The 27,000-nt window shown below is 57.3% G+C and overlaps 3 protein-coding genes across 10 annotated transcripts in view; 2 read left to right on the top strand and 1 right to left on the bottom strand.

Moving 5' to 3' along the window:
* Positions 1-4,601, top strand: part of NSD2 (nuclear receptor binding SET domain protein 2) — a 79,468-nt gene extending 74,867 nt beyond the window's left edge. For all 7 annotated transcript variants that reach the window (XM_024993749.2, XM_059887842.1, XM_024993750.2 and 4 more), the window contains 4 exons: positions 42-183; positions 387-493; positions 1,010-1,214; positions 1,662-4,601. In XM_024993749.2, the coding sequence (XP_024849517.1) occupies positions 42-183; positions 387-493; positions 1,010-1,214; positions 1,662-1,933 (726 nt within the window). In that variant the 3' untranslated portion in view covers positions 1,934-4,601. The remainder of the gene's footprint in view (positions 1-41; positions 184-386; positions 494-1,009; positions 1,215-1,661) is intronic.
* Positions 4,602-5,030: 429 nt separating this feature from the next.
* On the bottom strand, positions 5,031-20,760 carry NELFA (negative elongation factor complex member A). 2 transcript variants are annotated; one of them, XM_059887679.1, is made up of 12 exons: positions 17,130-17,393; positions 16,856-17,047; positions 10,400-10,571; positions 9,156-9,317; positions 8,262-8,351; positions 7,537-7,667; positions 7,389-7,458; positions 7,168-7,256; positions 6,522-6,633; positions 6,092-6,372; positions 5,919-6,018; positions 5,034-5,693 (listed from the first exon to the last, which is right to left on the bottom strand). In XM_059887679.1, the coding sequence occupies exons 1-12, from the start codon at positions 17,301-17,303 to the stop codon at positions 5,509-5,511; spliced, it is 1,758 nt and encodes a 585-aa protein (XP_059743662.1). In that variant the 5' UTR covers positions 17,304-17,393; the 3' UTR covers positions 5,034-5,508.
* The window catches only part of C6H4orf48 (chromosome 6 C4orf48 homolog), a 21,486-nt gene continuing 14,178 nt past the window's right edge, over positions 19,693-27,000 (top strand). Inside the window, exon 1 of the mRNA XM_002688453.7 lies at positions 19,693-20,273. The gene's annotated coding sequence lies outside the window, so the exon portion shown is untranslated. The remainder of the gene's footprint in view (positions 20,274-27,000) is intronic.

Raw genomic sequence — 27,000 nt, 5'->3', positions numbered from 1 at the left:
GCACCGCAGGGGCCCCGTGACGCCCGAGTTGTGCCTTGCAGGACCGCATCATCGACGCCGGCCCCAAGGGGAACTACTCCCGGTTCATGAACCACAGCTGCCAGCCCAACTGCGAGACCCTCAAGTGGACAGTGAATGGGGACACGCGCGTGGGCCTGTTCGCCGTGTGTGACATCCCCGCAGGTACGCTGCACTCGGGGCAGCACTCTGACGACCCGTCCCAGGCTGCGGCGGGTCAGGAGGGCGGGGTGGTGGGGCAGGTGTGTCTTGCTGGGAGCGTCCCCTTCACAGAGGGGGCTGGGAGGCTCCGGGGCTGCCTGCGCGGCCACGGGGCTCTCGGCGGGGAGGACGGGAGGCTGCGCCCCCAGTGCCGTGTCCCCTCGCAGGGACAGAGCTGACCTTCAACTACAACCTCGACTGTCTGGGCAACGAGAAGACGGTGTGTCGCTGCGGAGCCTCCAACTGCAGCGGCTTCCTCGGTGACAGGCCGAAGGCGAGTGAGGGCGGGAATGGGGTCTGCGGGCCGCGGTGAGGCTGCCTCGGGGCATCACGGGGGCTCATGGTCTGGGGCCACGAGCCGAGGCCGAGTGCAGTCAGGGTGGGTCTGTGCCCGGGCCTGGTGCCCGCGCCTGTGTCTGCAGTGTCCCGTGTCTGCGGACCCACCTCCCCGGGCCTGCATCCCAGCTGCGTGATGCCTGCAACAGCCCTGCTCCCTGCGGTGCCAGCAAGGGCGGGGGCGGGGACAGCGGTGCCCTCCCGAGGATGTGGGTCACCGCAGGCGTCGGGCCTGGAGCTGCAGCGTGCCTGCCCGCCCTGCCTTGCCCAGCTCGGCTGTGTTCTCGCATCCTGAATGAGGTCCTTCGGGGCCTGGACGCGCCACTGGGGAGCAGCCCGTCTGCCACATGGTCCCCAGGTGGATGGACCGCCATGCCCTCGGCCTCCGTGGCCCCTGCAGCCCCTCCTGGGCTCCCAGCCTCCCGCGGTGACTGTGCTGGCTTCCCCGTTCCAGACGTCAGCACCCCTGTCCTCGGAGGAGAAGGGCAAGAAGACCAAGAAGAAGGCCCGGAGGCGCCGCACGAAGGGCGAGGGGAAGAAGCCGTCCGAGGACGAATGCTTCCGCTGCGGCGACGGCGGCCAGCTGGTGCTGTGCGACCGCAAGTCCTGCACCAAGGCCTACCACCTGCCCTGCCTGGGCTTGGGCAAGCGGCCCTTCGGTGGGTCGGGGGTGGTGCCCGTCTCTGCGGGGAGGACGCTGGGCTCTAGAGAGGGACACTGCCAGCTGCTGTCAGGAGGGAGCCCCAAGGCCCTGGCCCCAGCCCGGGGGGAGGCAGACACGCGAGCCTGGACAGGAAGCTGGGGGCGGAGGACAGGCTGGCAGGCAGGTGGTAGTTCTCCAGACTGAACAGGGCACCTTCATGGGCACATCCGAGGCGGGGCCCCCGGAAGCTCGATCCAGCCACACCCGGTCCTGGGAGCAGCCAGGCCGGCCAGTGGCCTGGGCATGGACACAGGCCCACTTGCCCGCCAGGTCTCTGAGCACCAGCTTTAGCTTTTTTTACGTTTTGCGAGTCGTGTGCAAAGTAGGGCCCGTCTCACTGGAGTGAGAGCTGAAGTGAGTCCCCATCCTGAGCCCCCGTGTGTAACACTCACTCTCCTTGCAGGGAAGTGGGAGTGCCCTTGGCACCACTGCGACGTGTGTGGCAAACCCTCCACTGCCTTCTGCCACTTCTGCCCCAACTCCTTCTGCAAGGACCACCAGGACACAGCGGCCTTCAGCTCCACCCAGGATGGGCGGTTGTACTGCAGCGAGCACGACTTCCGGGCGGAGCCGGCCCGGAGCGCCCAGACCGAGCAGCCCTGCCCGGGGCCCAGCAAGGCCAAGGGGCGGCGGCGGCGGCGGCGGTGTTGGCGCAGGGTCATGGAAGGCGAATAGCGCCTGGCTGGGGCTGGGTCTGACCAGGGGTGGCCATGGGTGGGCAGGGAGGGCCGGGCCTGGCAGTGTCAGAGGACCCCGCCCTGGCCCCCGGCACAGACGCACAGGCCTCCCCGCGGAGGAGCGTCCTGCCACTGAGCCATCTCAGCAGCGCCCGCTGCGCCCGCACTGACCGTCCGAGCCACGTGGGCGCCCCGCGAGGCGCCGACGTCCCAGGACAGACAGCCTCACTACACAGCGTCACAGCTACACTCGAACCTCAGCCCGTCCCTGCCCCGCTGTCCTTCTAGGCCGAACTTAGGACTGAAGATTAACTGGCACATGAAATGCATTTCTCTCACCCAAGGGGTATAGTGTTTCCCTGAGGGTCTCTCATCCCCAGTCTTCACGACGTTGCCCACCTCCCGCCCGCCCGCGTCACTCAGGAGAGGAGCCCAGGGTGGGGCCTGGCAAGCACCGGGACCCAGGATGCCTTGGGAACGTGGTTTTGACTGTTGCGCTTATGAAACAGCTGTATGGGTTTTTTTTTGTACTAATGTGAAGTTTTTCTCAGAGTGCTTCTTTTCCATCCTAGTGAGAAGCCGATAGTATAGCGAGTGAGCCCTGGAGCGGCTCTGGCTGTGGACCGGGCCCCACGGCGGGCCTGCACCCCAGGCCTGGGCGGCTCCCCGAGGGGCCCTCACGCGGAAGCATTTGTGGATAGTTTTGATTGGTTTTTCTTTACCAGTTTCTGGCTTTTACTCTCAATATATTTTTGCTAAACTTGTTTCACAAACTAGCACCGACTGCAATGCTTGTTTACTGATGCGTCCCGAGTTCCCGCAGCCACAGGACGGAGCGGCGGGCGTGGGCCCTGCTGAGGAGCCTGGGCTGCCCGGTGCCCCCGCTGGGCTCGGAGCTTGAGGGGAACCTGTGTCCGACAGCCCTTTCGGGCCAAGGAGAGGCTGCCTGGGCGGGGGTAGCGGGAGCCGGGCTGGGCAGACGGGCTCGGCAAGGGCACTCAGGCCGGGCCGCCGGGCGTGGGCACCTGGCCTTGCAACAGCCGGCCGACGCCCCGGGGTGCCGCGTGGACCTGGGCCTGGGCACGATCCCAGCAGGAGCCCCCCTGCCTGCCCGTCTCCACACGAGGGGAGCGGCCATTCAGCAGGTCTGTTCTCTGACCCTTTCACTGAAACTGCCTGGACGACGTACATCCTGCGGTTTACGCACCTGCCCCAGAAAACCGCGCCTGAGGCCCCGTTCGTCTTGCCGTCCTGCGGCAGAATGACGGGGTGTGTGATGCAGTGCTGAGCCGTCGGGGTTGGGGGGTGGTCTCTACGGCCCTGACCCCTGGGAAGCATCTGTTCTGGGTCTGAGGCTCCCACGGCCTCCCGAGCACAGACCTGGGTGGGCGGGGGGTGGGGGGTGCTGCTGACCCAGGCCGTCCCACTGGCCCTTTTCTAGTGACCCTGGGACCAGAGGCAAAGGCGGCTGCGTCCTCGGCAGCCCCACCATCTCTGGGGCACTGGGGGCGTTTCCGTGCAGAGCTCTGTCTGTCAGACTCCGTCTGGAGGGTACTGGGAGGACGTAGGCCACCTCCTGAGGCCCTGTGCTCAGGGGGCTGGGCGCAGCCCTGCCCTGCAGAGCCAGGCCTGGGGAGCGGCCCCCATCCTCTCCTGCCAGGAGGGGCCTCTGCCCACCAGAGCACCGCCGCTGCTCTTGCAGCCGCTGTTCCACTTTGGGCACGGGGGTGCAGGTTAACTTATTTTTATATTTGACAGTAGTCAAGTTTTGCGATCTTTGAGTCACTCTGATATTTCCAAATTCTTTTATGGTTTTTCTGAAGGAAATACTGGAAAACTTAATTTAGATGTGGTTGCCCTCTTTCCAAAAATTATTATAATGAGCAAATAACACTAAGTTCTGAGTCTCTAAGAAGCCAATTCACAGCTCTGAGCAGAACCCGGGCCTGGAGGAGCAGTGGAGAAGGGCCCTCCCGGCGGGGCCGCCCCGAATCAGAGGGGTGCTGGACGTGGGGAATTCAGTCTGCTCTGAACCTCAGCCTCAGTCCTTGGTTGGTAATGTGAGGCCAAAACAAAAGAAAGCTGCCTGAGGGCCTCGGGACTCAGCACGGGGGTGGACAGGCCCCCCGGGTGCTGCCAGCCTCCCGGCCCCCGTCCTGTTCTCCCAAGGGGTGGGGTCACCCCGACACCGTCCCAGGACCCACCCCCCAGCTGGCAAACGGCCACGTGTGTGCAGCCCCTTCTCCAGCCACCTCACGTTCGGGAGTAAGACAAGCCTGTTCGTATCACTCAGTACAGAGACTGTCAGGTGCCAAATTCTTGACCCTACGAGACGTGTAGCGAACGAGGACACGCTCACGTACAACGCTGTCTGCAGGCGGCACGGTGCCCACCGCCCTGCCAAGAAGGGAGCCGAGATGACTCGAGCAGCACACTGCTGCCAGTGTCGGTGGCCCGCAAGGGGGCCAGGCTCCAGCTCTGGGGTACCCGGTGCTACCGCCAGTTCTGACAGACTTAAGAACTTGAACTTCACTTCTGGGGGATATACTGAAATGTAGATTCGCTGTTTGGGGGGAAATAGCATTTTAAGGTCGGAAATTGTGTCTGAAAGATTGTATGAGTATTTTTGTATTAAAAAAAATTTAAAGGCTTTTTTCTTAAACTTATTTTATGTGGGATTGTGTTGTTTTTTTTCCCCAATTTTCCCGATTTTTTTTTGGGGGGGGGGGGGCTCGCTGCACAACACGTGGAGTCCTAGGTCCCGTCCAGGATTGAAGCCGCACTCCCCTTCGGCAGAAGCAGGGGTACTAAGCCTGGCCTCCGGGCCGTCCCGCCCCGTCCCAGAATCGTCTGTTGCTGAGCATCTGACACCATCCTGACGTCCGGGGAAAGGCCACGGTGGCCCCGGAAGTGGTCGTGGCGGGGGGGCTCTGAATCTGCCCCTGTCCCCCAAAACGTGGCAGAGTCAGAAGAGGAGGCTTCGCGCGCCTCAGCGCCAAGGCCCCTGGGTCTCCTGACTCAGAGCCTCTGGTGTGCGCCCCCCGCCCCGCCCCCCCAAGCAGAGAGGTCGAGCTGGCTGGAAACAGCTCCGGTGGTGGTTCCTTAGAAAAGCTAAACTTTAATTAGGTGGTCTTTACAATGAAAACAGGTACCCAAGGACTGGTCTTACACGCTCACAGCTGTACAAAAGGCGAGTACAAAGCCTGCGGGCGTGAGCACGGCCCACCCTGGGTCCCGGGCCGGGCCCCCCCGCCCCACGCTCAACCACCACGGGCGGCACCTTTGACCCTCAGCCGCGCGGGGGCCGCGCCGCCCGAGCAGGAAAGCCCTGCAGGTCAGCGGGACTCGAGAAAAACTAAGAAAAGCTCCAAGTCTAACAGGAGGAGCTGTGGCCAAGATTACGAAGTTACAACTTTTTTTTGGCTAAGTTTAACATTCAAAAATGTAATACTGAATCCAAAAGTGTCTTAAATCACACAAAAAGGACCCATATTAAAATTTAGAAAACAAGTCCAGGACGCCCCAGAGAAACCGGATCTAAAGCGTAAGTGGGCGGGGACGCGCCCGGCGGCCCTAGGACACGTTGGCCATGGGCTTGTACTTCTTGAAGCGCGTCCACTGGCCGGTGGCGTAGTTCATCTCGAAGACCGTGTCCACCAGCATGGTGGTGCTGCCCTGGCCGTCCGACTTGGGCAGGTCCTCCGTGTGCTCGCTCAGCTTGATCTGGATCACGTCGCCCTGCTCCTGGCACGGGTTCTCTGCGGGGGCGGGCGGGGGCCGCTGGGCGGGGACCCGGGGCCACAGGGCCGGCCCCGCCCCCACCCTCACAGGACCCGGGCCCCGCCCCCGCCCGCCGGGCCCGCCCCCCAACCACCGCAGGGCCTGGCCCCGCCCCCCGCCCCCCCCCGCCCCCCGCCCCCCCCGCAGGGCCTGGCCCCGCCCCCCCCCCCCCCCCGCAGGGCCTGGCCCCGCCCCGGACCCACCTCGGGAGCCCGCCATGAAGCCCAGGATGAGCGCCTTCTCTGGCCGAGTGACCTTGTTGGCCGTCTTGAACATCTCCTGCGCCGCGAACATCTGCTCCCTCTGCGTGGAGGCTGGTGTGGGCACTGGGTCCCCCCTCCCCGGGCGCCGTCAGCACCCCAGCCCCCCAACCTACCGTGAGCGACAGGTTCTTCTTGGGCTGCTGCTGAGCGGGGGGCTGCTGGGCCTGGGGCGCCACCATGGCCACCGGAGGCGTCTGGGCCGCAGGGGCGGCGGCTGGGGGCGTGGTGGGCGTCAGGGGCGAGGGGGGCGCGGCGGGTGGGGGCGCCGCGGGGCTGGGCCCGCTGTTGTACAGGGGCGCGCGCTGCTTAAACTGCGCCGGGAGCGCCGGACTCGGCGCGCCGGGCTCCTCGGGGGGGCGGCTGGCCTGCAGGCTGGCGTCCCGCGAAGATGGGGCTGCGAGCAGAGCGGAGCCTGCTGAGGCCCGAGATCCCCCACTCTGCGTCCAGCCCCCGAACGAGAAGTAGACGCGCTCTGGTCCACGGCCCAGCCCCCTGCCCCCAAAGCGAGCCGCAGGTCCCGGGGAAGGGCGGCGGGCCGCTCACCTGGCGGCGTCTCAGAGCTGGGGACGTAGGACGAGGCCGGGACCACGCTGGGCGTCGCTGGCAGGTAGCTCGTGGAGGGCAGCGCGGTCTCACTATTCAGAGACCCGAGTTTCTGGAAGACAGAGGCCACGTTCCTCCCAGAGGAGCCCTGGGCCCTGACCCCTCAGGGCCTGACCCCCAGCCTGGAGCCTCCCCGTGGGCTGGGGGCCTGGCCGGGCCGTCCCGTCTGGTCAGGAACACCCCCCCCCGCCCCCCCGCCCCCAACCGAGCCATCTTTGAGGAAAGAATCCAACGATGCTTTTCTTACCACAAGCATGTGATAAAAGGAAAACCCAGTCCTTTCAAGACCGTGAGAACACACAGCTCTGCAACGCTCCCCGGAGGAGACCGATGGACAAGGTGACACCGGGTGCCCGCCTGTGCGGCCCCCACAGCAGGGGGGCCTCGGCGCAGGGACGCCCTCCTGTGAGGCTAACTGGCCTTGCCGCGAGACTGAGGGGACGCCGAGGAGCCCCCCGCTCTGGGTCCATGTCCACACCAGGGCCCCCTAGGCCCCCATTCTCCTGCGTGTGTCCCCATGGACACGCCCCAGCGGCTAACGCTAAGACAGGGGACCCACTCCGCCACCCAGGGCCCGCAGCCCTACCTGCGTGGACACCAGGCCGGCTGCGTAGTCGGGGGTGGCATTCTCCACGACCGTCTCCTCCTTGGCGGGCTTCTCCACCGCCTCTGTGTCTGCGGGCAGAGCACGGCCTCAGCACCCCCAGCCTGGGCGACGGACCCCCAAAGACACGGCTGCCTCGAGGGGCAACCGGGCCGGTCCCGGGAGATGAGGCCGCCCGTGGGCACAGGCGGCCGAGTACGCACCCAGGGCCCTCCTGCGCCTCTTGGCCTCCCGGCCGGCGCCAACCACATCCAGCTCGGAGATGTCCAGGAGCTGCAGACAGACAGAAGCCCCTCAGCCTTGGCGAAGGCGCACCAGGCCAGCCCGGAGCCGCGCAGGGCCTGTGCCCACCTTCACACCCCTCTCCTTCCGCAGGGGCGTCCTGGACGGCGGAATGGGCGTGCGGTTCCCAGCGGGGCTGAAGACGCTGGGGGCTGTGGGGCTCCTGAAGGGCGCCTGCTTCGGGATGCCTTTGAGTGGAGCTGGGGCGGGGGGAGGAGGGCGGCTGTCAGGAGCTTCAGGTGCTGCCTGACGAGTCCCCGAACCCTCCTCCATGCCCCCAGGGTCCTAGGGTATCCGTGAGGGCAGGGGGCGTGCAGACCCCAGGGCGGGGCCGTCCCAGCTGCACCAGCACCGCCCCCACCCCCCGCGGGGTCCCTGACGCAGGAGGGACGGTGCCTTCCCGCCACTGGGTCCGGCCCAGCACCCACACCGCGGCTCGCGGGTCCTCAGCAGGCGCAGCGGGGAGCCCCCAAGCCCCTGTGGAGGTCAGGCCCGCCCGGGCTGGAGAGGAGGACGGGGCCGCGGGGCGGGCCCCCTGCAGCAGGTTACTGCCCTCTCCGACCCCCGCCTATGGACTAGCCCCCGGCCGGGCCAGGCAGACAGCGCAAGGGGAGCTCCAGCCCCGAGGGAGGCCGGGGGGCCATTGGAACTTCGCACGGAGAAGCCGGGCCGTCCCGGGCCAGCCAGGTCCCTCCTTGGCAGGGCGGAAGAGCCCCCCAGTCCACACGGCAGGACCCTGTCGGCTGCAGACGGCCGTGCCTTCCCAGACCCCCCGCCCCGGGTGGCGGCCTTACTCGTGGTGTCCATCTTGCGGAGCAGCCCCCGGCCTTTGGCGTGGAAGGGCACGCCCGCGCTCCTCTTGAGCTGCTGGGCTGTCTCGGTGGCTGGAAGACAAGGGCTGTGTCAGCGCTCCCAGGGCGGCGCCTCTGACCGTGGGCTCACAGGGGAGCAGACAGCGGGGGCTCCTCCCTGGTTGGGGAGCAGGGTCGAGGCCCCAGCTCCACGAGGCTGCAGACCACTGCGGACCCCGGATGCTGTCCAGGGGAGCCACGGTGGCGGCGCTTTATCTGATTCTTTGCAAACAGGCCACTTACACACTTATCGACACCAATACCAGAACCACTTAAAATCTGCTATCAGTCAAAACAATCAATATCCTAGCCTCTTTTCCAACAAGCACCTTCTACGTACATTTTATAGCTGCTACTTAGGGAAACGTTTAAGAAAACGACCAAACATCTTTATAGTCAAATTCAGGCCATTTGCAACTCCAGAACAGTCAAGGGAGTAACTGTCTCATCACCTGTGTGATTCAGCTGGTTCAGACATCATTTTTGGAACAAAGATTATAAATACTTTCACCTGAAAACTAGCAAGTTTCTACAGGAGATTTTTAGAACATGCAGTTTAGCCCAGAATCAATGAATTTCTAATAGAAAAAGCTATGTAGAACACTGTCTTTAAAAGATAATTAGGAACCGTAAAACCTGAAGGAACCTCAGAACAAAAACTACTAACGTGGGACAAAAGGCATCGTGTGCCAGCAAGCCAGTCTCCCGAAGCCTGCAGGACCTCCCAGGCCTGGCTGCGCAGGGCGGCCCCAGCCTCAGGCGGACAGAGGCCCTGGCACCCCCAGCCCCAGCGTCCCAGGCGCCCCCAGCCCCGGCGGACAGAGGCCCGGCACTCACACTTCTGCAGCAGCTCGGCCCTCAGCGTGGCGCTCTTTGGCTTCCGTTTCAGCTGAAAGTGCTTCACCGGGGGGGTGAGGGGGCCCGCGAGTGTCGTCAGGGCGTTTTTGTTCAGGTACTGGCACTCCAGCGGGAGCATGGCGGACGCCTCGCACTCGTTCACTGCTCGGAGAGCCGGCGTGTCAGGAGGCGCACCTCCGCACGCAGGCCCCATTTCCACAGCCAGTGTAGAGGCGCAGTTTCCTATTTATGTTCGTGGAGCTTCTGCTTTGAACTCAAAACAGAGAACAAGTACCCGCTGACCGCACGCCTGCCCTCACCCAGCAGTCAGGGCCACTGACCTGGGCCCAAAGGCCCCAGAATCCCCTGGGAGCGGCTTGAAGGCCAGAGCCCCTGGCCCAGCACAGCTGGTGTCCTCACGCCCAGAGCAAGCAGAGGGCGCCCGCGGCCGTCCCGGGTCTCCCACGCCCACCCTGTTGGGGGACACCCCTGGGCCCCGCTGGCCCCTGGTCCCGGGAGCAGCACCCAGGCCGTGTCCTGGCCCGCGTGTAAGCTGGGGGCGAGAGCTCAAGAGCAAGGCCCGGGGAAAGCAGAAAGCAGACGGCCCCACGCTCCCGGCCCCGGGGAGCACTCCGAATCTCCCCAGGGCTGCAGACAGAGCGGGCCCCTCCCACCAGAGAGCGCACCCGGGAGGGCCTGGAGCTGCCGGGAGCCTGGACGAGCTGGGCCCCAGGACACAGACACCCGGGTGTGGGCTCCGGTGCTCTGGGGTGGCCACTGAGCAAGCGCAAGGCTCAGAGCGGGAGCGGCCACCTCAGGGCTGGAAGCAGGGGCGGGCATCCACCCCGGACGCCCAGGCCGCCGACCCTGCAGCAGCCCCGGGGCACGGGCCCGCCTTTCCAGGGCTGCGGTGCTAGTTCTCCAAACTAGAGGGGTTCGGGGAGGAACAGGCCTCCCGCCTCCGTGTGTTCTCCTGTCCGTTTGCAAACAGTGCCTAAGTGGTTTGGAGTTCGTGTTCTAAACAGATGCGTCGCAGGTGTTCTCAGCACACACTCAGAAGCGGCCAGCCGGTGCCAGGGAGCACCCAGGCTCCGGGGTACAGCCTGCCCGGAGCTGAGGGGAGGGCTGTGCGGGGTGAGGACAGGTCACACGGCGCCCGAGCCGGGGAGGGGGGGACCGACAATCACCTCAGGAGCGCTGTCAGGGCAGGCCCCCCTCCCCCGCAGACCACACGCCCGCCCTACCCTTCTCTCTGAGCTCCCCTAAGATGTCTTGGACGTTGGGGTTCTGCTCTTCCAGGTCCAGGTTAAGGGCCCCGGAGTCAGGAAAGGACTTCAGGATGTCAGCCACCATGAGCACCCAGGGGTCCGAGTCCAGGCTGGCGAGCTGGATGATCTCCGTGAGTGCGCCCTTCATCTGCGAGACAGCACAGGTGCGTCTGGGCCCACCCCGTGCTGCCCGCGCGGGTCTGAGGGCAGGCGCCGAGCTGGGCCTCTGAGCGCCTCGCCTTCTCACACCTTCTCACACGTGGGCCCGCGTCAGACCTGCAGGGCTCCTGGGGGCGCTGAGGGGCCAGCCTCAAGGGGGCCTCCCAGCGCGCGGCAGACGGAACAGGAGCCGGCAGACTGGGCAGCAGTTGAGGGAGCTGGCCAGGGTAGGTGGTGGAGCGCGGTCCTGGCGGGCAGGGAGCAGGCAAGGGCTGCCAGGAGGCCCGGGCCGAGGCCACAACTGGGCTCCTGGGATGGAGCAGCACCTGGGGAGGCTGCCCTCCCGAGGCCCCGGTGACAGGGGCCTGGGCCTGGGCTGTGGCCGCGTCTGCTGAGGCCCCAGCCACCTCCCCAGGCCGCCAGCGGCTGAGTGTCCCCACTCCCTGCAGCTTGGGGCCCAGACAGAGCCGGACTCACCCGGCCCCCTGGCCCCACCCCGCAGACCGAACCCCCCAGCACGGCCCTCGGGAACAGGGGGCCCTCCCACCTGGGCCCAGCCCCCGTCCAGCACGCCTGGCTGCCTGCCGGCGTCCGGGGCTCAGGGCACGAGGCCCAGCCTTGGTGCCCGACACCGGTCCCTCCTGCTGGCCGCGGGCAGGGTCGAAGGCCAGCTGACCCAGCTCTCAAGGGCTGCACCCTGAAATACCCGGAAACGTGTTCTCTCGCCGTGTGACTAAATGGTAAGCGTCCTTTTTTCATTTAACGCTGGTGGTGGGGCTGTTACAGCGTCTGCTACCCTCCCCCTTTGATTTAGCTGAGCTTCACTCTTTCCTCCGTTAAAAACAAAAGCTATGAAACGAAAAACACTTTTATCTGTCACTTACTAGAATGAGTTAGACGGTAAGAACGTGTCTGTGACAAACTAAATCTATATAAAATGCAGAACAAGAACACCCCGACTCACACCCCTGGCTCACCAGGGGCTCCACAGGCAGGCTGGGCCCTGGGCACCGTCAGAACCGTGAAACCCAGGCAGGCAGATGGCAGGGCGGCCGCCCCGCGCCCGGGCCCAGGATCACAAGAAGGGGCTGGGGCAGTGGGCCAGGCACATGGCGCAGCGTTTGGAGAACCACGTGGCCGCTCCTCAAGAAGACCGACACAGGGCCCCTTGGAGGCCTTCCGCGAGGAGGCCACGCTCTCACTGTGGAGGGCCGGGTTCAGCCGCTGCCCAGGGAACCGAGATCCCACAGGCCGCAAGGCACAACCAAAATTAAAGAAAAAGACAGCCCCCGCGGAGCATGAGGGCCAGCAGCTCCATGCTGGGGCACAGACCCAGAGACTGGAGACACCCGTCCTCCCAAATTTGCAGGCAGACAGCTGTATTCATAACACCCCCAGAGCAGCAGCGACTCCAAGGCCATCATCTGATGAAAGCTTCATCCGCACAAGGGAACTCTGGTCTGGCAGCTGAAGGACACACACGGTAACATGGGCGAACCACGAAAGCTCTGTGAAAGCAGCCAGACTTGAGCGCACACGCCGCGCGGTTCTGCGCAGGTCACACACCAGGACAGGTTACCCCGTAGGCGCGGGAGGCGGACGGCGGTCCCAGGGCTGCAGGTGGCAGGGCAGACTGCGGGGCTTGGGGTCGCCTCCTCCGGGCTACACAAATGTTCTGGCCTCAGAGAGCGCGGTGAGGCACCCAGAGCACTGGTCTATGCGTTTCAAGAGTGAATCTAACCTGAGTATCTCAGTCTGAAAAACTATGAGCAAAGAACAGGGGGCCGCAGCCGTCCCCAAAGCTGGCAGCACACCTGGGATCCCGCCTGGAGGCGGCGTGTCCCCGACCTAGCTGGGCGTCATGTGCCCAGGTGTCAGTTCTGGGCGACAGAGCTGGGCTCTGTGGAGAGGAAGCCGGCAGGGGCAAGGACGGTCCTCGGCCCGGCCCCCCGACACGGAGCTCCTGGAAGAGCCACACTCGCAAGCGCCTGCTTCAGTCCAGTGGAGTCACAGTCAGGGAGGAACCAGGAGAGGGGCAGCCAGAGTCACACGGGAAGAGCAAAGGGCGGAAAACACCAGTGTCCACGGGGTACACCCCCACCGAGCACACGGCGTCTCTGACCACTCACAGTGCCAAGAACTTTTAAACTCTACAAAATGAGGAGATAAAGCAGAGAAATGAGTTTAGACACGGCAAGACAACAGGAGGTAACAAAAGCAACAAGAAGACCATACCAAGAAACAGACTTAAGGCATCACGCAATGTCTAAGGACGCCCTCCAATGGCCAGGAGCCCCCAGAGCCGGAATGTACGACAGAGACGAAGTGCGTGGTGCCCCCAGTACCGTATGGATGGGCGCTGTCCTTCAGTAACCTCTAAGTCCGGGGGACCCCACTCAAGCTGCAGGAATATTTCCTTCACAAAACTACAGTCTGATTCTAACTTCCTGTGAGAAAAGCAATACAAGTAAGAAGTTGTAAAAGAAGCTAACACAAGAAAGATCAGTCCTGCCAGATGCCACAGTTATAAATGCCACGTGGGTTAGACACGGCCTTCACCTCTCACTGTATTCCCAGATAAACTTCAAACGAATCGCATTTCAATTTGAGAAATGAGACATAAAGGCCCTGGAAGGACCATAGAAGTCTCTCTTTTGTGTGACTGGTGAGAGCAAGTCCTCTGGAGTTACAATTCTAAACTGAGGAGCCATAAAAGACAAGAGCTTGAAGTTTACCACTTAAGTATTTTTTCTATGAAACATTACACAAAAAAATCCAATCCCATAAATGAAATCAAGAGAAATGTCACACTGAGTGGAAAAAAAAATTTGTAATTCCTATCACAGGCAATTAAACACACACACACTTGTTATATCGTATAGACGTCTCTACTATACATAAAGAACAAACAAGGAGACTGATTCTACGTGCCAATTTTTAAAACTTTACCATTAGAAAAATGATTTAAAATTGCAAAGGATACTCGGCCTCATTCAAATAAAAGAAGTGTAAAATAAATGCAGAAGCAGACAGTTCCCCATGGGGGAGGGCGGGGCAGGGGCCGCTGCGGCCCCAGGAGCACAGGCCCAAGGCCCTCGCCAGAGCATCAATTCTTCGGCGCTCAGCCTTCTTCACAGTCCAACTCTCACATCCATACATGACCACTGGAAAAACCATAGCCTTGACTAGACGAACCTTTGTTGGCAAAGTAATGTCTGCTTTTCAATATGCTATCTAGGTTTGTCATAACTTTCCTTCCAAGGAGTAAGCGTCTTTTAATTTCATGGCTGCAGTCACCATCTGCAGTGATTTTGGAGCCCCAAAAATAAAGTCTGACACTGTTCCCACTGTTTCACCATCTATTTCCCACGAAGTGATGGGACCAGAAGCCATGATCTTAGTTTTCTGAATGTTGAGCTTTAAGCCAACTTTTTCTCTCTCCTCTTTCACTTTCATCAAGAGGCTTTTTAGTTCTTCTTCACTTTCTGCCATAAGGGTGGTGTCATCTGCATATCTGAGGTTACTGATATTTCTCCCAGCAATTTTGATTCCAGCTTGTGCTTCTTCCAGCCCAGTGTTTCTCATGATGTACTCTGCATATAAGTTAAATAAGCAGGGTGACAAGATACAGCCTTGACATACTCCTTTTCCTATTTGGTTTACTTAGCTTTAAAGAGAAACAGATACATCACAAAACACGTGGACTGGTTTGAAGATTTCATTAAGAAACACAAGCTGGAGCAGATGCCGCGTATAATGTTTACGCTCACATGCCTGGGCCAAGGGGTCCAAAGCTGTTCTGGATGTGTCTGAGGGTGTGCCTGTATCAGATCAACCCAGGAATTGCAGGGAGTGAGGGGGACCGCCCTCCCTAGCGTGGCTGCCCCTCATTCAATCAACTGAAGACCTGAACAGAGCAGACAGGCTAGTAGATCGAACTCCTCCAGCCTGAGTACTAAGCTGAGACTGATCTTTCCCAACCCTGGGACTTTACTGAGATATTGGCCCTTCTCTGGCCTGCTGGTTTTTCAGACTGTTCTCAAACTTGCTGGCTGCAGATCCTGGGCCTTTTCAGGAGGCTGTCATAAGCCAACTCCTTTTAATAAAGCCAGGACCTCTTTCTCTCTCCCCCTCTACATGGCATATATAGGTACACATAAGGCTTCCCTGATGGATCCATGGTAAAGAATCTGCCTGCAATGCAAGAGATGCAGGAAACTCAGGGTTCAATCTCTGGGTTGGGAAGATCCCCTGGAGTGGGGCATGGCAACCCACTCCAGGATTCTTGCTGGAGAATCCCACGGACAGAGGAGCCTGGCGGGCTGTAGTCGGTGGGGCCGCAGGGAGTCGGACACAGCTGAGCATGTGTGCAGAGCGCACACACGGCGCACACGGGCGTCCTGTCGGCCGTTTCTCTGGAGAACCCTGACCCAGCGTGGGACACGTGCTGCTGTTCAGGGCCTCAGTCATGTCTGACTCTTGGCAAACTCAAGGACTGCAGCACACCAGGCCTCCCTGTCCCTCACCATGTCCCAGAGTTTGCTCAAACCCATGTCCACTGAGGCGGTGATGCTACTGAACCATCTCATCTCTGCCGCCCGCTTCTTCCTTCTCTTTCAGTCTTTCCTAGCATCAGTCTTTTCCAGTGAATCGGCTCTTCACACCAGGTGGCCAAAGTGTTGGAGCTTCAGCATCAATCTTTCCAGTGAACACCCAGGACTGATCTCCTTTAGGATGGACTGGTTGGATCTCCTTGCAGTCCAAGGGACTCTCAAGAGTCTCCTCCAACACCACAGTTCAAAAGCATCAATTCTTCTGCGCTCAGCTTTCTTTATAGTCCAACTCTCACATCCATACATGACCACTGGAAAAGCCATAGCCTTGACTAGAGGGACCTTTGTTAGCAAAGTGACGTCTTTTCTTTTTAATACGCTGTCTAGGTTTGTCATAGCTTTCCTTCCAAGGAGCAAGTGTCTTTTAATTTCATGACTGTAATCATAGTCCACAGTGATGTTGGAGCCCAGGAAAGTACAATCTATCGCTGTTTCCAGTGTCTCCCCATCTATCTGTCAGGAAGAGATGGGGTCAGATGCCATGATCTTGGCTTTTTGAATGCCGAGTTTTAAGCCAGCCTTTTCAGTTTCCTCTTCCACGTTCATCAAGACGCTCTTCAGTGTCTCTTCCCTTTCTGCCATCAGGGTGGAGCACACACAGCCCAGCTATCTGGTGTCCCTTCTGGTGTCCCTTCATCTATGGTCCCACATAAAAAAATAGCAGAAAGCTATCCCCGAAGGTATCAGACCCTCACATAACTGAAGAAAAGTAACTAAGACAGCTAAGTAAATTAGGATGTTTTGGAATAAAAAGTTTAACACTAAATATATAAATAAAAATGCCTTTCAGAAAAGTAAATTATCCAGAAAGGCCTAGTTCTTTCAGTCTAGCTAAGTAAATTTTTCATTACAATTTCTTGTAATGACAGGCAAAATCCAAGAATAAACTACAGAGGAATCAACCGAAGAAAGCTGGTATACTTCTGTCAATGCTGGACCAAAACACAGACACAACATTGCCGGCCACAGAGGCCTTCACCCAGGGACCTGCGGCCCACTCGCAAGGCAACAGGCACGGCGCTCAGCGCGTCACAGCGCAGAAAGCAGAGGCCGATAAAACCAGGCAGGTGTATAATCGTAAGAGACAACAGAGGGAAGCATACCCACTGATACGGACGAGTAAACAAATCTGACCTACTGAATACATACTGGGCAATGGGTCGCAAAACTAGATGAAAAAAATGCTTCTCAAACTCACTCGCCATGCTTATGAAAACTGACCATATATTTTGCCATTAAGCAAATCTTACATTTCAAATGACTGAAATAACACAGACTATATTCTCTGACAAGCACTCATCCCAGCTAGAAATTACTAGTAAAAACAAGTAAAACCTCTCTCCCTCTAATGTACAAAAATTAAAAAACATTTTAAATTACAAAGAGATCAGTGAGGAAATCATCGTAGAAGTTACAAGATAGTGTGCCTTGGTGATGATGACACCATCAACAGTTGTGGGCACAGCCAAAGACGTAAGAGAGGAAAACCCGCCCTAACACGGGCATTTTAGAAAAGGAAGGTGGCTGAGAAATGAGGTCAGTGTCTACACTAAGAGATGAGAAAAGGAACAACATAAATACCAAGTAAAGGAAGGAAGTAATCAAAGGACAAGAATTAGTGAACATGGGCTCCTCTGGGGTCGAGTGGTTAAGAGCCCACCTTGCAACGCAGCGGCACCAGCTTGATCCCTGGTCCGGGAAGAGCCCTCACGCCGAGGGATGACTGAACCTGTGGGCCACACTCCTCTCCGCCACACTGGAGAGGAGCCGCCTCTCCACGCAGCCAGAAAAAGCCCGAGCGCAGCAACAAGACCCACCACAGCCAAAAAATAAAATGCATCAGTAAACAAACCTTAAAAAAAAAGAAATAACCAAGATTAGCGAACAGAAAATGAACAGATAACAGAACAATGAACAAAGTCAAAAGGTGGTACTTGGCAAAGTCTCCTGAGGCTGACAAACATCTGCTGCGATGAACCCCGGGGGAACCCGGGGGAGGAAACCGCAGTGCGCATGCTTCTAACATTCCAAGATGAAAAGGGCTGTCGTCCACTGTATGCTAACAAGGCCGCAGTTTTAACACAAACTGCCAAACCACTAGAAAACATACAGCATCCAGAAAAGTTAAGAAGAACATCAAACCAAACGTCAATACTCAAATATCTTCCCACAGGGAAAATCCAGCCCCCCAGCTGGCTTATTACTTAAGTTCTACCAAACATTTAGGAAGAAATAATTCCACTATTAAACAAAATTTCTAAAAGAGAGGAAAACAGAAGCCGTATCACCACCGCATTTATAAAGAAATTCAATACCAGTATCTAACGAAGACCGCCCAGGCGAGTAAAACTGGAGGTTAATCTCACCCATGAACACTGACACAAAATTCCTACACAAAGCGTCAGGGCCACAAGCGCTGCGCTGCGCTGCGCTCAGTCACGTCCGACTCTCTGCAGCCCCGTGCGCTGCAGCCGCCAGGCTCCTCTGCCCACGGGGTTCTCCGGCAAAAACACTGGAGTGGGTTGCCGTTTCCTTCTCCAGGGGGTCTTCCCGACCCAGGCATCAAACCCACACCTCTAGTGTGTCCTGTACTGGAGGCGGGTTCACCACCACCGCACTGCCTGGGAAGCCATGAGGACGGCACAGCCCTACACATACAATGACCAAGCCGGGCTTACCTCAGGGAAGCCAGTTAATTACAAAGTTAATGCTACTTTGTAAATGTGGCAACCAACATGTCAACAGACAATAAAAACCTTCATTCGTTCACGTTCACCCTTCCCATAACTGCTAACAAAACCGGGTCACTTCCTGGTTGGCACTGAGCCAAGAGACACAACCAAGCTAAAAGGTGGGAGAGGAGGGATTCATTACTTGCAGCAAGTGAGGAGAAAACTACCCTAAGCGAGGTTACCTGCATATTCATGAAAGGGCTTAGTTGACTGAGTCCCAGGGGTCAAGACTATCACTGCATCCTCTACCTGGGTGGGGGCCTTAGTTCTTGCAGAACTCAAAGACAGGTATCAGATTGTTATGAATATCCCTTGAGGAAGAACTAGGACTCTTGTTTTATGGCAACTACGTTTTCTTGACTGCAGAGACATCACTTTGCTGACAAAGGTCCATACAGTCAAGGTTATGGTTTTCCCAGTGGTCATGCATGGATGTGAGAGCTGGAGCAGAAAGAAAGCTGAGCACCAAAGGACGGATGCTTTTAAACTGCGGTGCTGGACCAGACTCTCGAGAGCCCCTTGGACAGCAAGGAGATCAAATTAGTCCATCCTAAAGGAGATCAGTCCTGAATATTCATTGGAAGGACTGATGCTGAAGCTGAAACTCCAATACTTTGGCCACCTGATGTGAAGAACTGACTCACTGGAAAAGACCCTGATGTTGGGAAGGACTGAAGGCGGGAGAAGGGGATGACAGAGGATGATGGTTGGATGGCACCACAGACTCCATGGTCATGAGTTTGAGCAAGCTCTGGGAGATGGTGAGGGACAGGGAGGCCTGGCGTGCTGCAGTCCATGGGTCGGAAAGAGTCGGACACAACTGCGTGACTGAACAACAGTCCCTTGACTGCTTTTCCTTTGCTCCTGCCTTCTCTCACTTCCCTTAAGATCATTAATTACTAAGACCTGCTCAAGGGCAAACTTTGTGGCCAGGCTTAGATGGCAAAATGGCCTAAGCCCAAAATCGCTTTTTCTTAAAGTTTGGCTGTGAACTCAGGACAAGTGTGGTTAATAAATAGGTTGGTGGAGGGTGGGGTGGTGGTGCAAACTTCCACCCACCCTAGGCCAGGTTCCTGGAGGGCTCTGCACCAAAGAAATGCTTTGCAGAAGTGAAAGGCAAAACCAGACACCAGGGAGCCCCCCCACAAGCATATCCTAAGAGAAGCACAGCTGCCTAGTTACAGCTAAGAGCTTCTAGGATCCAAAGACTCCGCGAAGAAAGCTAGGTCAAGACACAACTGGAAGACATTTGTAACATAAATTAGTGGGAAAAAAGATTAATATTCCAAATTTATGTTTTAAAAAAACTCCTACAAAGTGGGAACTCCCTGTGGGTGTGGTTAGGACTCCAAGCCTCCACCGCAGGAGGAACGGAACTAAGACCCTACCAGCCACCTGCTGCACCAACACACAAACACACTTTTAAAAGCTCCTACAAGACAATGAAAAAACCACAATGGGGAAAACAACGTTTGGACAGACAATTCACAAAAAAGAACACTGAACCCACACGGGAAAAGGTGCTCCAGCACACGCGCACTAAGGGGACGGAACGCGATCCGGCGGTGAGAACTAAACCGCGGAAGCAGACAGACACACCCACACCCCTCACTCGAAACACCCGACTCCACACCGTGACGTCCAGCCCAAAGCAGGGGAAACCCAACTGGACGGCTGGAAAAGGCACAGCCAACCGACACGTCGCAAAGCGGGGCGGGGAAGCGGTCCCCTCCCAAGGCAGCGCGCGGAGGGGCGGGGGGCTCCGGACGCAGCCTTCCTCTGCTCCTTAAGCAGCGTGAGGGGGACAGGCGGGTTGCCGGGTGGCTCGGTCAACCGACCAACGTGCGCTCCTGTGCACGGTGGATGCTGAGGCTCCGATACTGTGGCCACCTAACGCGAAGACCTGACTCACGGGGAAAGACCCTGATGCTGGGAGGGATTGGGGGCAGGAGGAGAGGGGACGACAGAGGACGAGACGGCTGGATGGCATCAGCTACGAGTCTCAGTAAACTGGTGGTGCACGGGGAGGCCTGGGGTGCTGCAGTCCATGGGGTCGCGAAGAGTCGGACACGCCTGAGCGACTGAACTGACGGACGCGGCAGACGTCCCGTACACGCCGGGGCAGGAAACCACCGCGAACTGCGGGAGCGGAGAGGCGCCGAGACGGGAGCCGGAGGGCGTGTGAACGAGGACAGTGCTCACCGTTTTGAAAAACTCCGTATTTTGCGCAAAAAGTGACATAATGTACCGTTAAGGAGGAGAAAAAAAGAAAAAAAAAAAAGGACAGACCCACTGAGGAGAACGAAGCGAAAAACGCGAGCGCGTGGCAAGACCCCGGAGGGCCAGGTGACCCAACCGGGCGGAGACCCCAGAAGCTGAGGGACGGAGGCCGGCGGCCGAGCCCCTCCAGCGCGGGGAGGGCCGAGGAGGGGGCGCGGCCCGGGCGGCAGGGGGTACGAGGGGCGCGAGCGGAGGGGAGAGGCGGCTGCGCGCGAGGGGGCCGCGAGCGCCGGGGTCTCGCGTCCGCACCGCCGCCCGCCTCACCTCGTCCACCGTGCGGCGCGGGAGGTGCAGCGTCCCGAGCAGCAACTTGAGCTTCACGGCCGACGAGAGGCCGTGGAAGCAGAGGCGGATGTTGTCGATGACCGCGGCCGTGAGCAGGGACGCGATGCTGGGCGGCGCCCACAGCTCGTCCGTGGCCCCCAGCTTGTTGTGCAGCCACAGGCCCGTGTCGCTCTCCCGCATGGACGCCATCTTGGGGGGGAAAAAGCCGAGCGCCGCCGAGCCGGCATCTTAAGAGGACACCTACGCGCCCGCGGCGAGGACCCCCAACATGGCGGCGCCCGCCCGGCGCGCCGTGGTGACGTCACCGGAGGGCGGGGCCTCGGCGAGGCGCGAGGTCCTCATGCCGGCGTCCGTACGGAAACATGGCGGCGCCCGCCCCAACGCGCTGCGGTGACGTCACCGGCCTCAGTGAGTAGCTTCGTGGCGGCGCGAGGTCCTCTCGGCGGCGGCCGTAAGGTAACATGGCGGCGCCTGCGGCCGGGCCCCCTGGGTCGCGGAAGATGACGTCATGGGGGCGTGGGCACGGCGGCCTGGCGTCGGCGCCGCTAGGCCAGGGTGTGGAGTGGCCGGCGGGCGCGGCCGCGCGAACCGGCCCCCTCCCCGCGGGACGGGCGCCCGACGGCGGCCGCGACCCGGGTCCCGCAGGCTGTGTTGGTCGGGAGTCTTCGGCAAGCCGGAGCGGCTAGGGTCCAGCCCGCGCCCGTCCAGCGCGTCCGCGCGCGCCCCCCGCTGCGGGCCTGGCGCTGCCCCAGCTGCTGCGGACACGGGGGGAGCTTGTCCTGTCCGAGCCTTCGCCCTGGCGGCCTCGGGGGAGGGGGCGCGCTGCGGAGGGTCCTGCGCGCCACACGGCCGGCCTGCGGGCTCCTGGCCAGTCTCAGGGAGCACCCCCGGGGCCCGAGCTTAAGTGCCCTTCCAGGCGGTGGGAGCCCCATCTGAAAGGGAGTCGGCCCTGCTTGGTGGGTGCTGAGGGGGGCGGTTCTTAGCGCCCTTAGGCTCCAGCCAGCCTCGGGCCGGACCTCGGGCTGGGCGGATCTGGGGCTCCAGCCCACGGCCCGGGGAGGGAGGGCGCTGCTGTAGGAGAGAGCTCCTCACCGCGCAGACTTGCCTTCCGTCTGCCCCGCCCCGCCGGAAAGACGGCCTGTGGCCCAAGCGCCCCAACTCTCCCCTCTGGGCCACAGGCTCCAGCCTTGCCCTTCACCCAGACCCCTGGGGGCAGAGGGTCAGGGAGCCCGGGCTGTGGAGAGGTCAGCGGGTCAATCACGCCCTTCCCATCAGGGCCAGCTGACCTCGGGCTCGCCTGCATTGCGGGCGGACTGCTGCCGAGTCACCAGATGTTCCAACTACCTAGCCTCTGTTACAAAACTTCCTGTGTATCCTGGCTCCTCCCTTATCTCTTGAGAGCAGTCTCAGGGTTAGCTGAGATGCTGTGTCCTGGACTTAAGTCCTCAGTTTTGTCTACCAAATAAAACATAACTTTCAAGTTGTACTTTTTTTTTCCAGTCCACACCAGCATCTTAACTTATTTGCGCTGTTTCAAGTTACCAAAAATCTGGAGAAACCATTTCAAGTAGGCAGTCCTAAAACATAATTACTCGTAAAGTGTGTGTGTGTGTGAAAGTCGCTGGGTCGTGTCCGACTCTTTGCAACCTCACGAACTATATGGAATTCTCCAGGCCAGAATACTAGAGTGGGTAGCCTTTCCTTTCTCCAGGGGATCTTCCCAACCCAGGGATCGAACCCAGGTCTCCCGCCTTGCAGGCGGATTCTTTACCAGCTGAGCCACAAGGGAAGGTGATTACTCCTAAAGAGTTCATCTAAAAGCTCTTACTTCATTGACATTTACTTACAAGCTTTGACTCTGCCTCTGCGCACCAGAAGAAAAGTTTGTATGGGTCCTGCCCTATTTGAGTTTTATCATCTCAAGTTATCTTTGTTGCTGACAAATTTTGTAACAGGAATTATCAGATTTTAAAATTTGACTTCTGGTAAACCTACCTAAGTCCTTATGGCAGAAAGTGAAGAACTAAAGAGCCTCTTGATGAAAGTGAAAGAGGAGAGTGAAAAAGTTGGCTTAAAGCTCAACATTCAGAAAACTAAGATCATGGCATCTGGTCCCATCATTTCATGGGAATTAGATGGGGAAACAGTGGCTGACTTTATTTTTGGGGGCTCCAAAATCACTACAGATGGTGACTCCAGCCATGAAATTAAAGATACTTACTCCTTGGCAGGAAAGGTATGACCAACCTAGATAGCATAGTAAAAAGCAGAGACATCACTTTGCCAACAAAGGGCCGTCTAGTCAAGGCTATGGTTTTTCCAGTGGTCATGTATGGATGTGAGAGTTGGACTGTGAAGAAAGCTGAGCACCAAAGAATTGATGATTTTGAACTGTGGTGTTGGAGAAGACTCTTGAGAGTCCCTTGGACTAAAAGGAGATCCAACCAGTCCATTCTAAAGGAGATTGGTCCTGGGTGTTCTTTGGAAGGAATGATGCTAAAGCTGAAACTCCAGTACTTTGGCCACCTCATGCAAAGAGTTGACTCATTGGAAAAGACTCTAATGCTGGGAGGGATTGGGGGCAGGAGAAGAAGGGGACAACAGAGGATGAGATGGCTGGATGGTATCATCAACTCGATGGACATGAATTTGGGTGAACTCCAGGAGTTGGTGATGGACAGGGAAGCCTGGCATGCTGCAGTTCATGGGGTCGCAAAGAGTCGGACACGACTGAGGGACTGAACTGAACTGAAACATAAGTACAATGAAAATATTAATGTCGATAAGTCTAGAGATACAGTAATTAAACCAAGTTTGTTTTCATTCATTAAAAATTAATCCCAGGGACTTCCCTAGTGATCCCAGTGGTTAAGAATCTGCCAGCTAACGGGGGGAACATGGGTTTAAGCCCTGGTTTGGGAAGATTCCACAGGCCGCAGGGCAACTAAGCCGGTGTGCTGTGACTGCTGAGCCCATGCACGCCCTAGAGCCTGCGCTTCACAACAGGATAAACTTCGTGTGATGAGAAACTCAGTGGGTAAAGAATCTGCCCGAAAGGCAGAAGACTCAAGTTCAATTCCTGGGTCGGGTAGATCCCTTGGAAAGGAAATGGCAACCCACTCCAGTGTTCTTGCCTGAAGAATCCCATGGACAGAGGAGGCTGGTGGGCAACAGTTCATAGGGTCACAAAGAGCTGGACATGACTGAGCGACTAAACCACCAGCAGTGTGGTGAGAAGCCTGTGCACCGCAGTGACCGCAACTGGAGAAAACCCACATGCAGCAACAAAGATCCAGGGCAGCCAAGAACAGAAATAAATCCTGGATCATGTGATCCTGAAGTTCATTTGAGTGTTAGCCAATTAGAGCTCTTTTACCAATTAATTTTGGCAGGACCGCATGCCTGCAGTGCACACACACACGTGGGTTCATACCACAGAAATCCTGTACTTCTGAAACCAAGCAGGGCCCTGTGGGCTCATGGACACACAACCTTCCTGTGTCCCCTTGACTACAGGTTGCCTCATGACGTGCACCCCCCTCCCCAACCCGTCATAGCTTTCAGGGCATTAGCCGGTAGTGGCCCTCTCTGCTCGGCAAAGCAATAAAACTTTCCTGCTTCACCTAAAACTCGTCTCCAAGATTCAGTTCACTGCTGGTTCACAGAGACTGAGTTTCGGCGTCACTTCCATCCCCAAATTTCATCCGTGAATCAGGTACAGTAATGCAAAACCCATCGGTTGCAAAAGAGGTTGGTTTCCCTGGCGGCCTAGTGGTTAGGATTCCAGGCTCTCCCTGCTGTGGCCTGGGTTCAGTCCCTGGTCTGGGAGCTGAGATCCTGCAAGCCTCATGGTGTGGCTAAAAAAAGAAAAGAAGTTGGATTCAAATTGGGTTTCTGCCCCATAGAACAAATAAAGGTCACCTGTTTAGATGGCGAAACTCTTTTCACTGATACTTATGGAAAAGACACAAGACTTGTCTTCTCCTTGACAAGTCAAGTTTCAAGTCACCTATCCCACTTTTGTTTCTCTCTTTTGAGAAGAGTTACTTTCCTGAAATTTGCAATTTCAAAAGGTGGTCTAGATAAGTGTTTCTGGAGAAGACCAGGTGGGCCATTTACATCTTAGAAGCAGAGGAGGAACAAGGCAACTTCTAGGAGTAACTTCTGTTTCCTGAAGGCCACAATATTAATATATAATATATATTTAAGTCTCAAGCTAAGTAAGGGAAGTCTGAGGAGCGGTAAAAAGATTGATGGGCTTTGAGTTTTTCTGGAGCCTCATCCCAGTCCTGTAAAGACTAGATTTGTGAAATAAGGACAGCTCTTTTAATTCATCAAAGAATGGGGTGGTGGCAAGGAGTCGGACACAACTGAGCGACTAAACAATAAAACGTTCCAGCAGGTGGACGGGTATGTCAGCACTTTGGTGTCATTTGCCCTGCTGACATACCCGTCCACCTGCTGGAACGTTTTATTGTTTAGTCCCTCAGTTGTGTCCGACTCCTTGCAACCCCGTGGACTGCAGCATGCCAGGCTTCCCTGTCCTTCACCGTCTCCCTGAGTTTGCTCAAACTTCTGTCCATTGAGTCAGTGATGCCATGCGACCATCTAATCCTCTGCCACCCCCTTCTGCCTGCAGTCTCACAGCATCATTTTTTTCCCCAATAAGCTGGCTCTTCATGTCAGCTGGTCAAAGTATTGGAGCTTCAGCTTAGGCATCAGTCTTTCCAATGATTATTGAGGGCTGATTTCCTTTAGGATGGACTGTTTTTATCTTGGTGTCCAAGGGGCCTTAGAATGTTTCACTTTCCCTCATCTAGCTTAGTGGAGAAGGCAAAAAAAAATCCTCCCAGGCTCTGAATATCAGCTATGTTTAGTTCAGTCCTACCAGTGGCTTTTGATCTTGGTAATCTACTTTAAAAAAAACCTGAGAGGATCCTCAGTTCAGTTCAGTCGCTCAGTTGTGTCTGACTCTTTGCGACCCCATGAATCACAGCACGCCAGGCCACCCTGTCCATCACCATCTCCTGGAGTTTATCCAAACTCACGTTCATCGAGTCAGTGATGCCATCCAGCCATCTCATCCTCTGTCATCCCCTTCTCCTCCTGCCCCCAATCCCTCCCAGCATCAGGGTCTTTTCCAATGAGTCAACTCTTCACATGAGGTGGCCAAAGTACTGCAGTTTCAGCTTCAGCATCATTCCTTCCAAAGAACACCCAGGACTGATCTCCTTTAGGATTGACTGGTTGGATCTCCTTGAAGTCCAAGGGACTCTCAAGAGTCTTCTCCAACACCACAGTTCAAAAGCATCAATTCTTTGGCGCTCAGCTTTCTTCACAGTCCACCTCTCACATCCATACATGACCACAGGAAAAACCATAGCCTTGACTAGACGGCCCTTTGTTGGGAAAGTAATGTCTCTGCTTTTTACTATGCTATCTAGGTTGGTCATAACTTTCCTTCCAAGGAGTGAGGGTCTTTTAATTTCATGGCTGCAGTCACCATCTGTAGTGATTTTGGAGCCCCAAAAATAAAGTCTGACACTGTTTCCCCATCTATTTTCCACGAAGTAATGGGACCAGATGCCATGATCTTAGTTTTCTGAATGTTGAGCTTTAAGCCAACTTTTTCACTCTCCTCTTTCACTTTCATCAAGAGGCTTTTAGTTCGTCTTCACTTTCTGCCATAAGGGTGGTGTCATCTGCATATCTGAGGTTATTGATATTTTTCCCAGTAATCTTGATTCCAGCTTGTGCTTCTTCCAGCCCAGTGTTTCTCATGATGTACTCTGCATATAAGTTAAATAAGCAGGGTGACAATATACAGCCTTGACGTACTCCTTTTCCTATTTGGAACCAGTCTGTTGTTCCATGTCCAGTTCTAACTGTTGCTTCCTGACCCGCATATAGGTTTCTCAAGAGGCAGGTCAGGTGGTCTGGTATTCCCATCTCTTTCAGAATTTTCCACAGTTTATTGTGATCCACACAGTCAAAGGCTTCGGCATAGTCAATAAAGCAGAAATAGATGTTTTTCTGGAACTCTCTTCCTTTTTCGATGATCCAGCGGATGTTGGCAGTTTATCTTTGGTTCCTCTGCCTTTTCTAAAACCAGCTTGATCCTACCTGGTTTTAAGAAATTCTTTACCTACGGCCCTCAGTTCCAACCTTGATGCGAAGAGGCTCGCCTCCAGCCTCAGGTGGTCCCATTTCTAAAGGTGACCACTGAATGGTTTCTTCGGGATGGAAGGCCATTCAGACGGCAGACTGGAACGGGCATCATCAGTACGGGAGCGTGGAGGGAGCAGAGGTGAGGTCAGTGTCAGGGGCTCTGTTTGCCGTAGGCACTTTTACAGCCCTTACCTGTCACTACCCTTCTCAGCATCCTCAGATGAAGCTGTTTGGGCGTTTTGAAGCTTTGGGGGCTTTTGCATATCAATTAAAAAAGGTACAATAATAGGGTGAGAGCTCTCTATAAGTTTAATAATTTAGAAGTCTCTCCAGTCCCGGG

This window comes from Bos taurus, chromosome 6, assembly GCF_002263795.3.
Source record: "Bos taurus isolate L1 Dominette 01449 registration number 42190680 breed Hereford chromosome 6, ARS-UCD2.0, whole genome shotgun sequence".
Taxonomy (NCBI): Eukaryota; Metazoa; Chordata; class Mammalia; order Artiodactyla; family Bovidae; genus Bos; species Bos taurus.
Note: the sequence above shows the minus strand (reverse complement) of the source record. Positions and strands in the feature narration are given on the sequence as shown.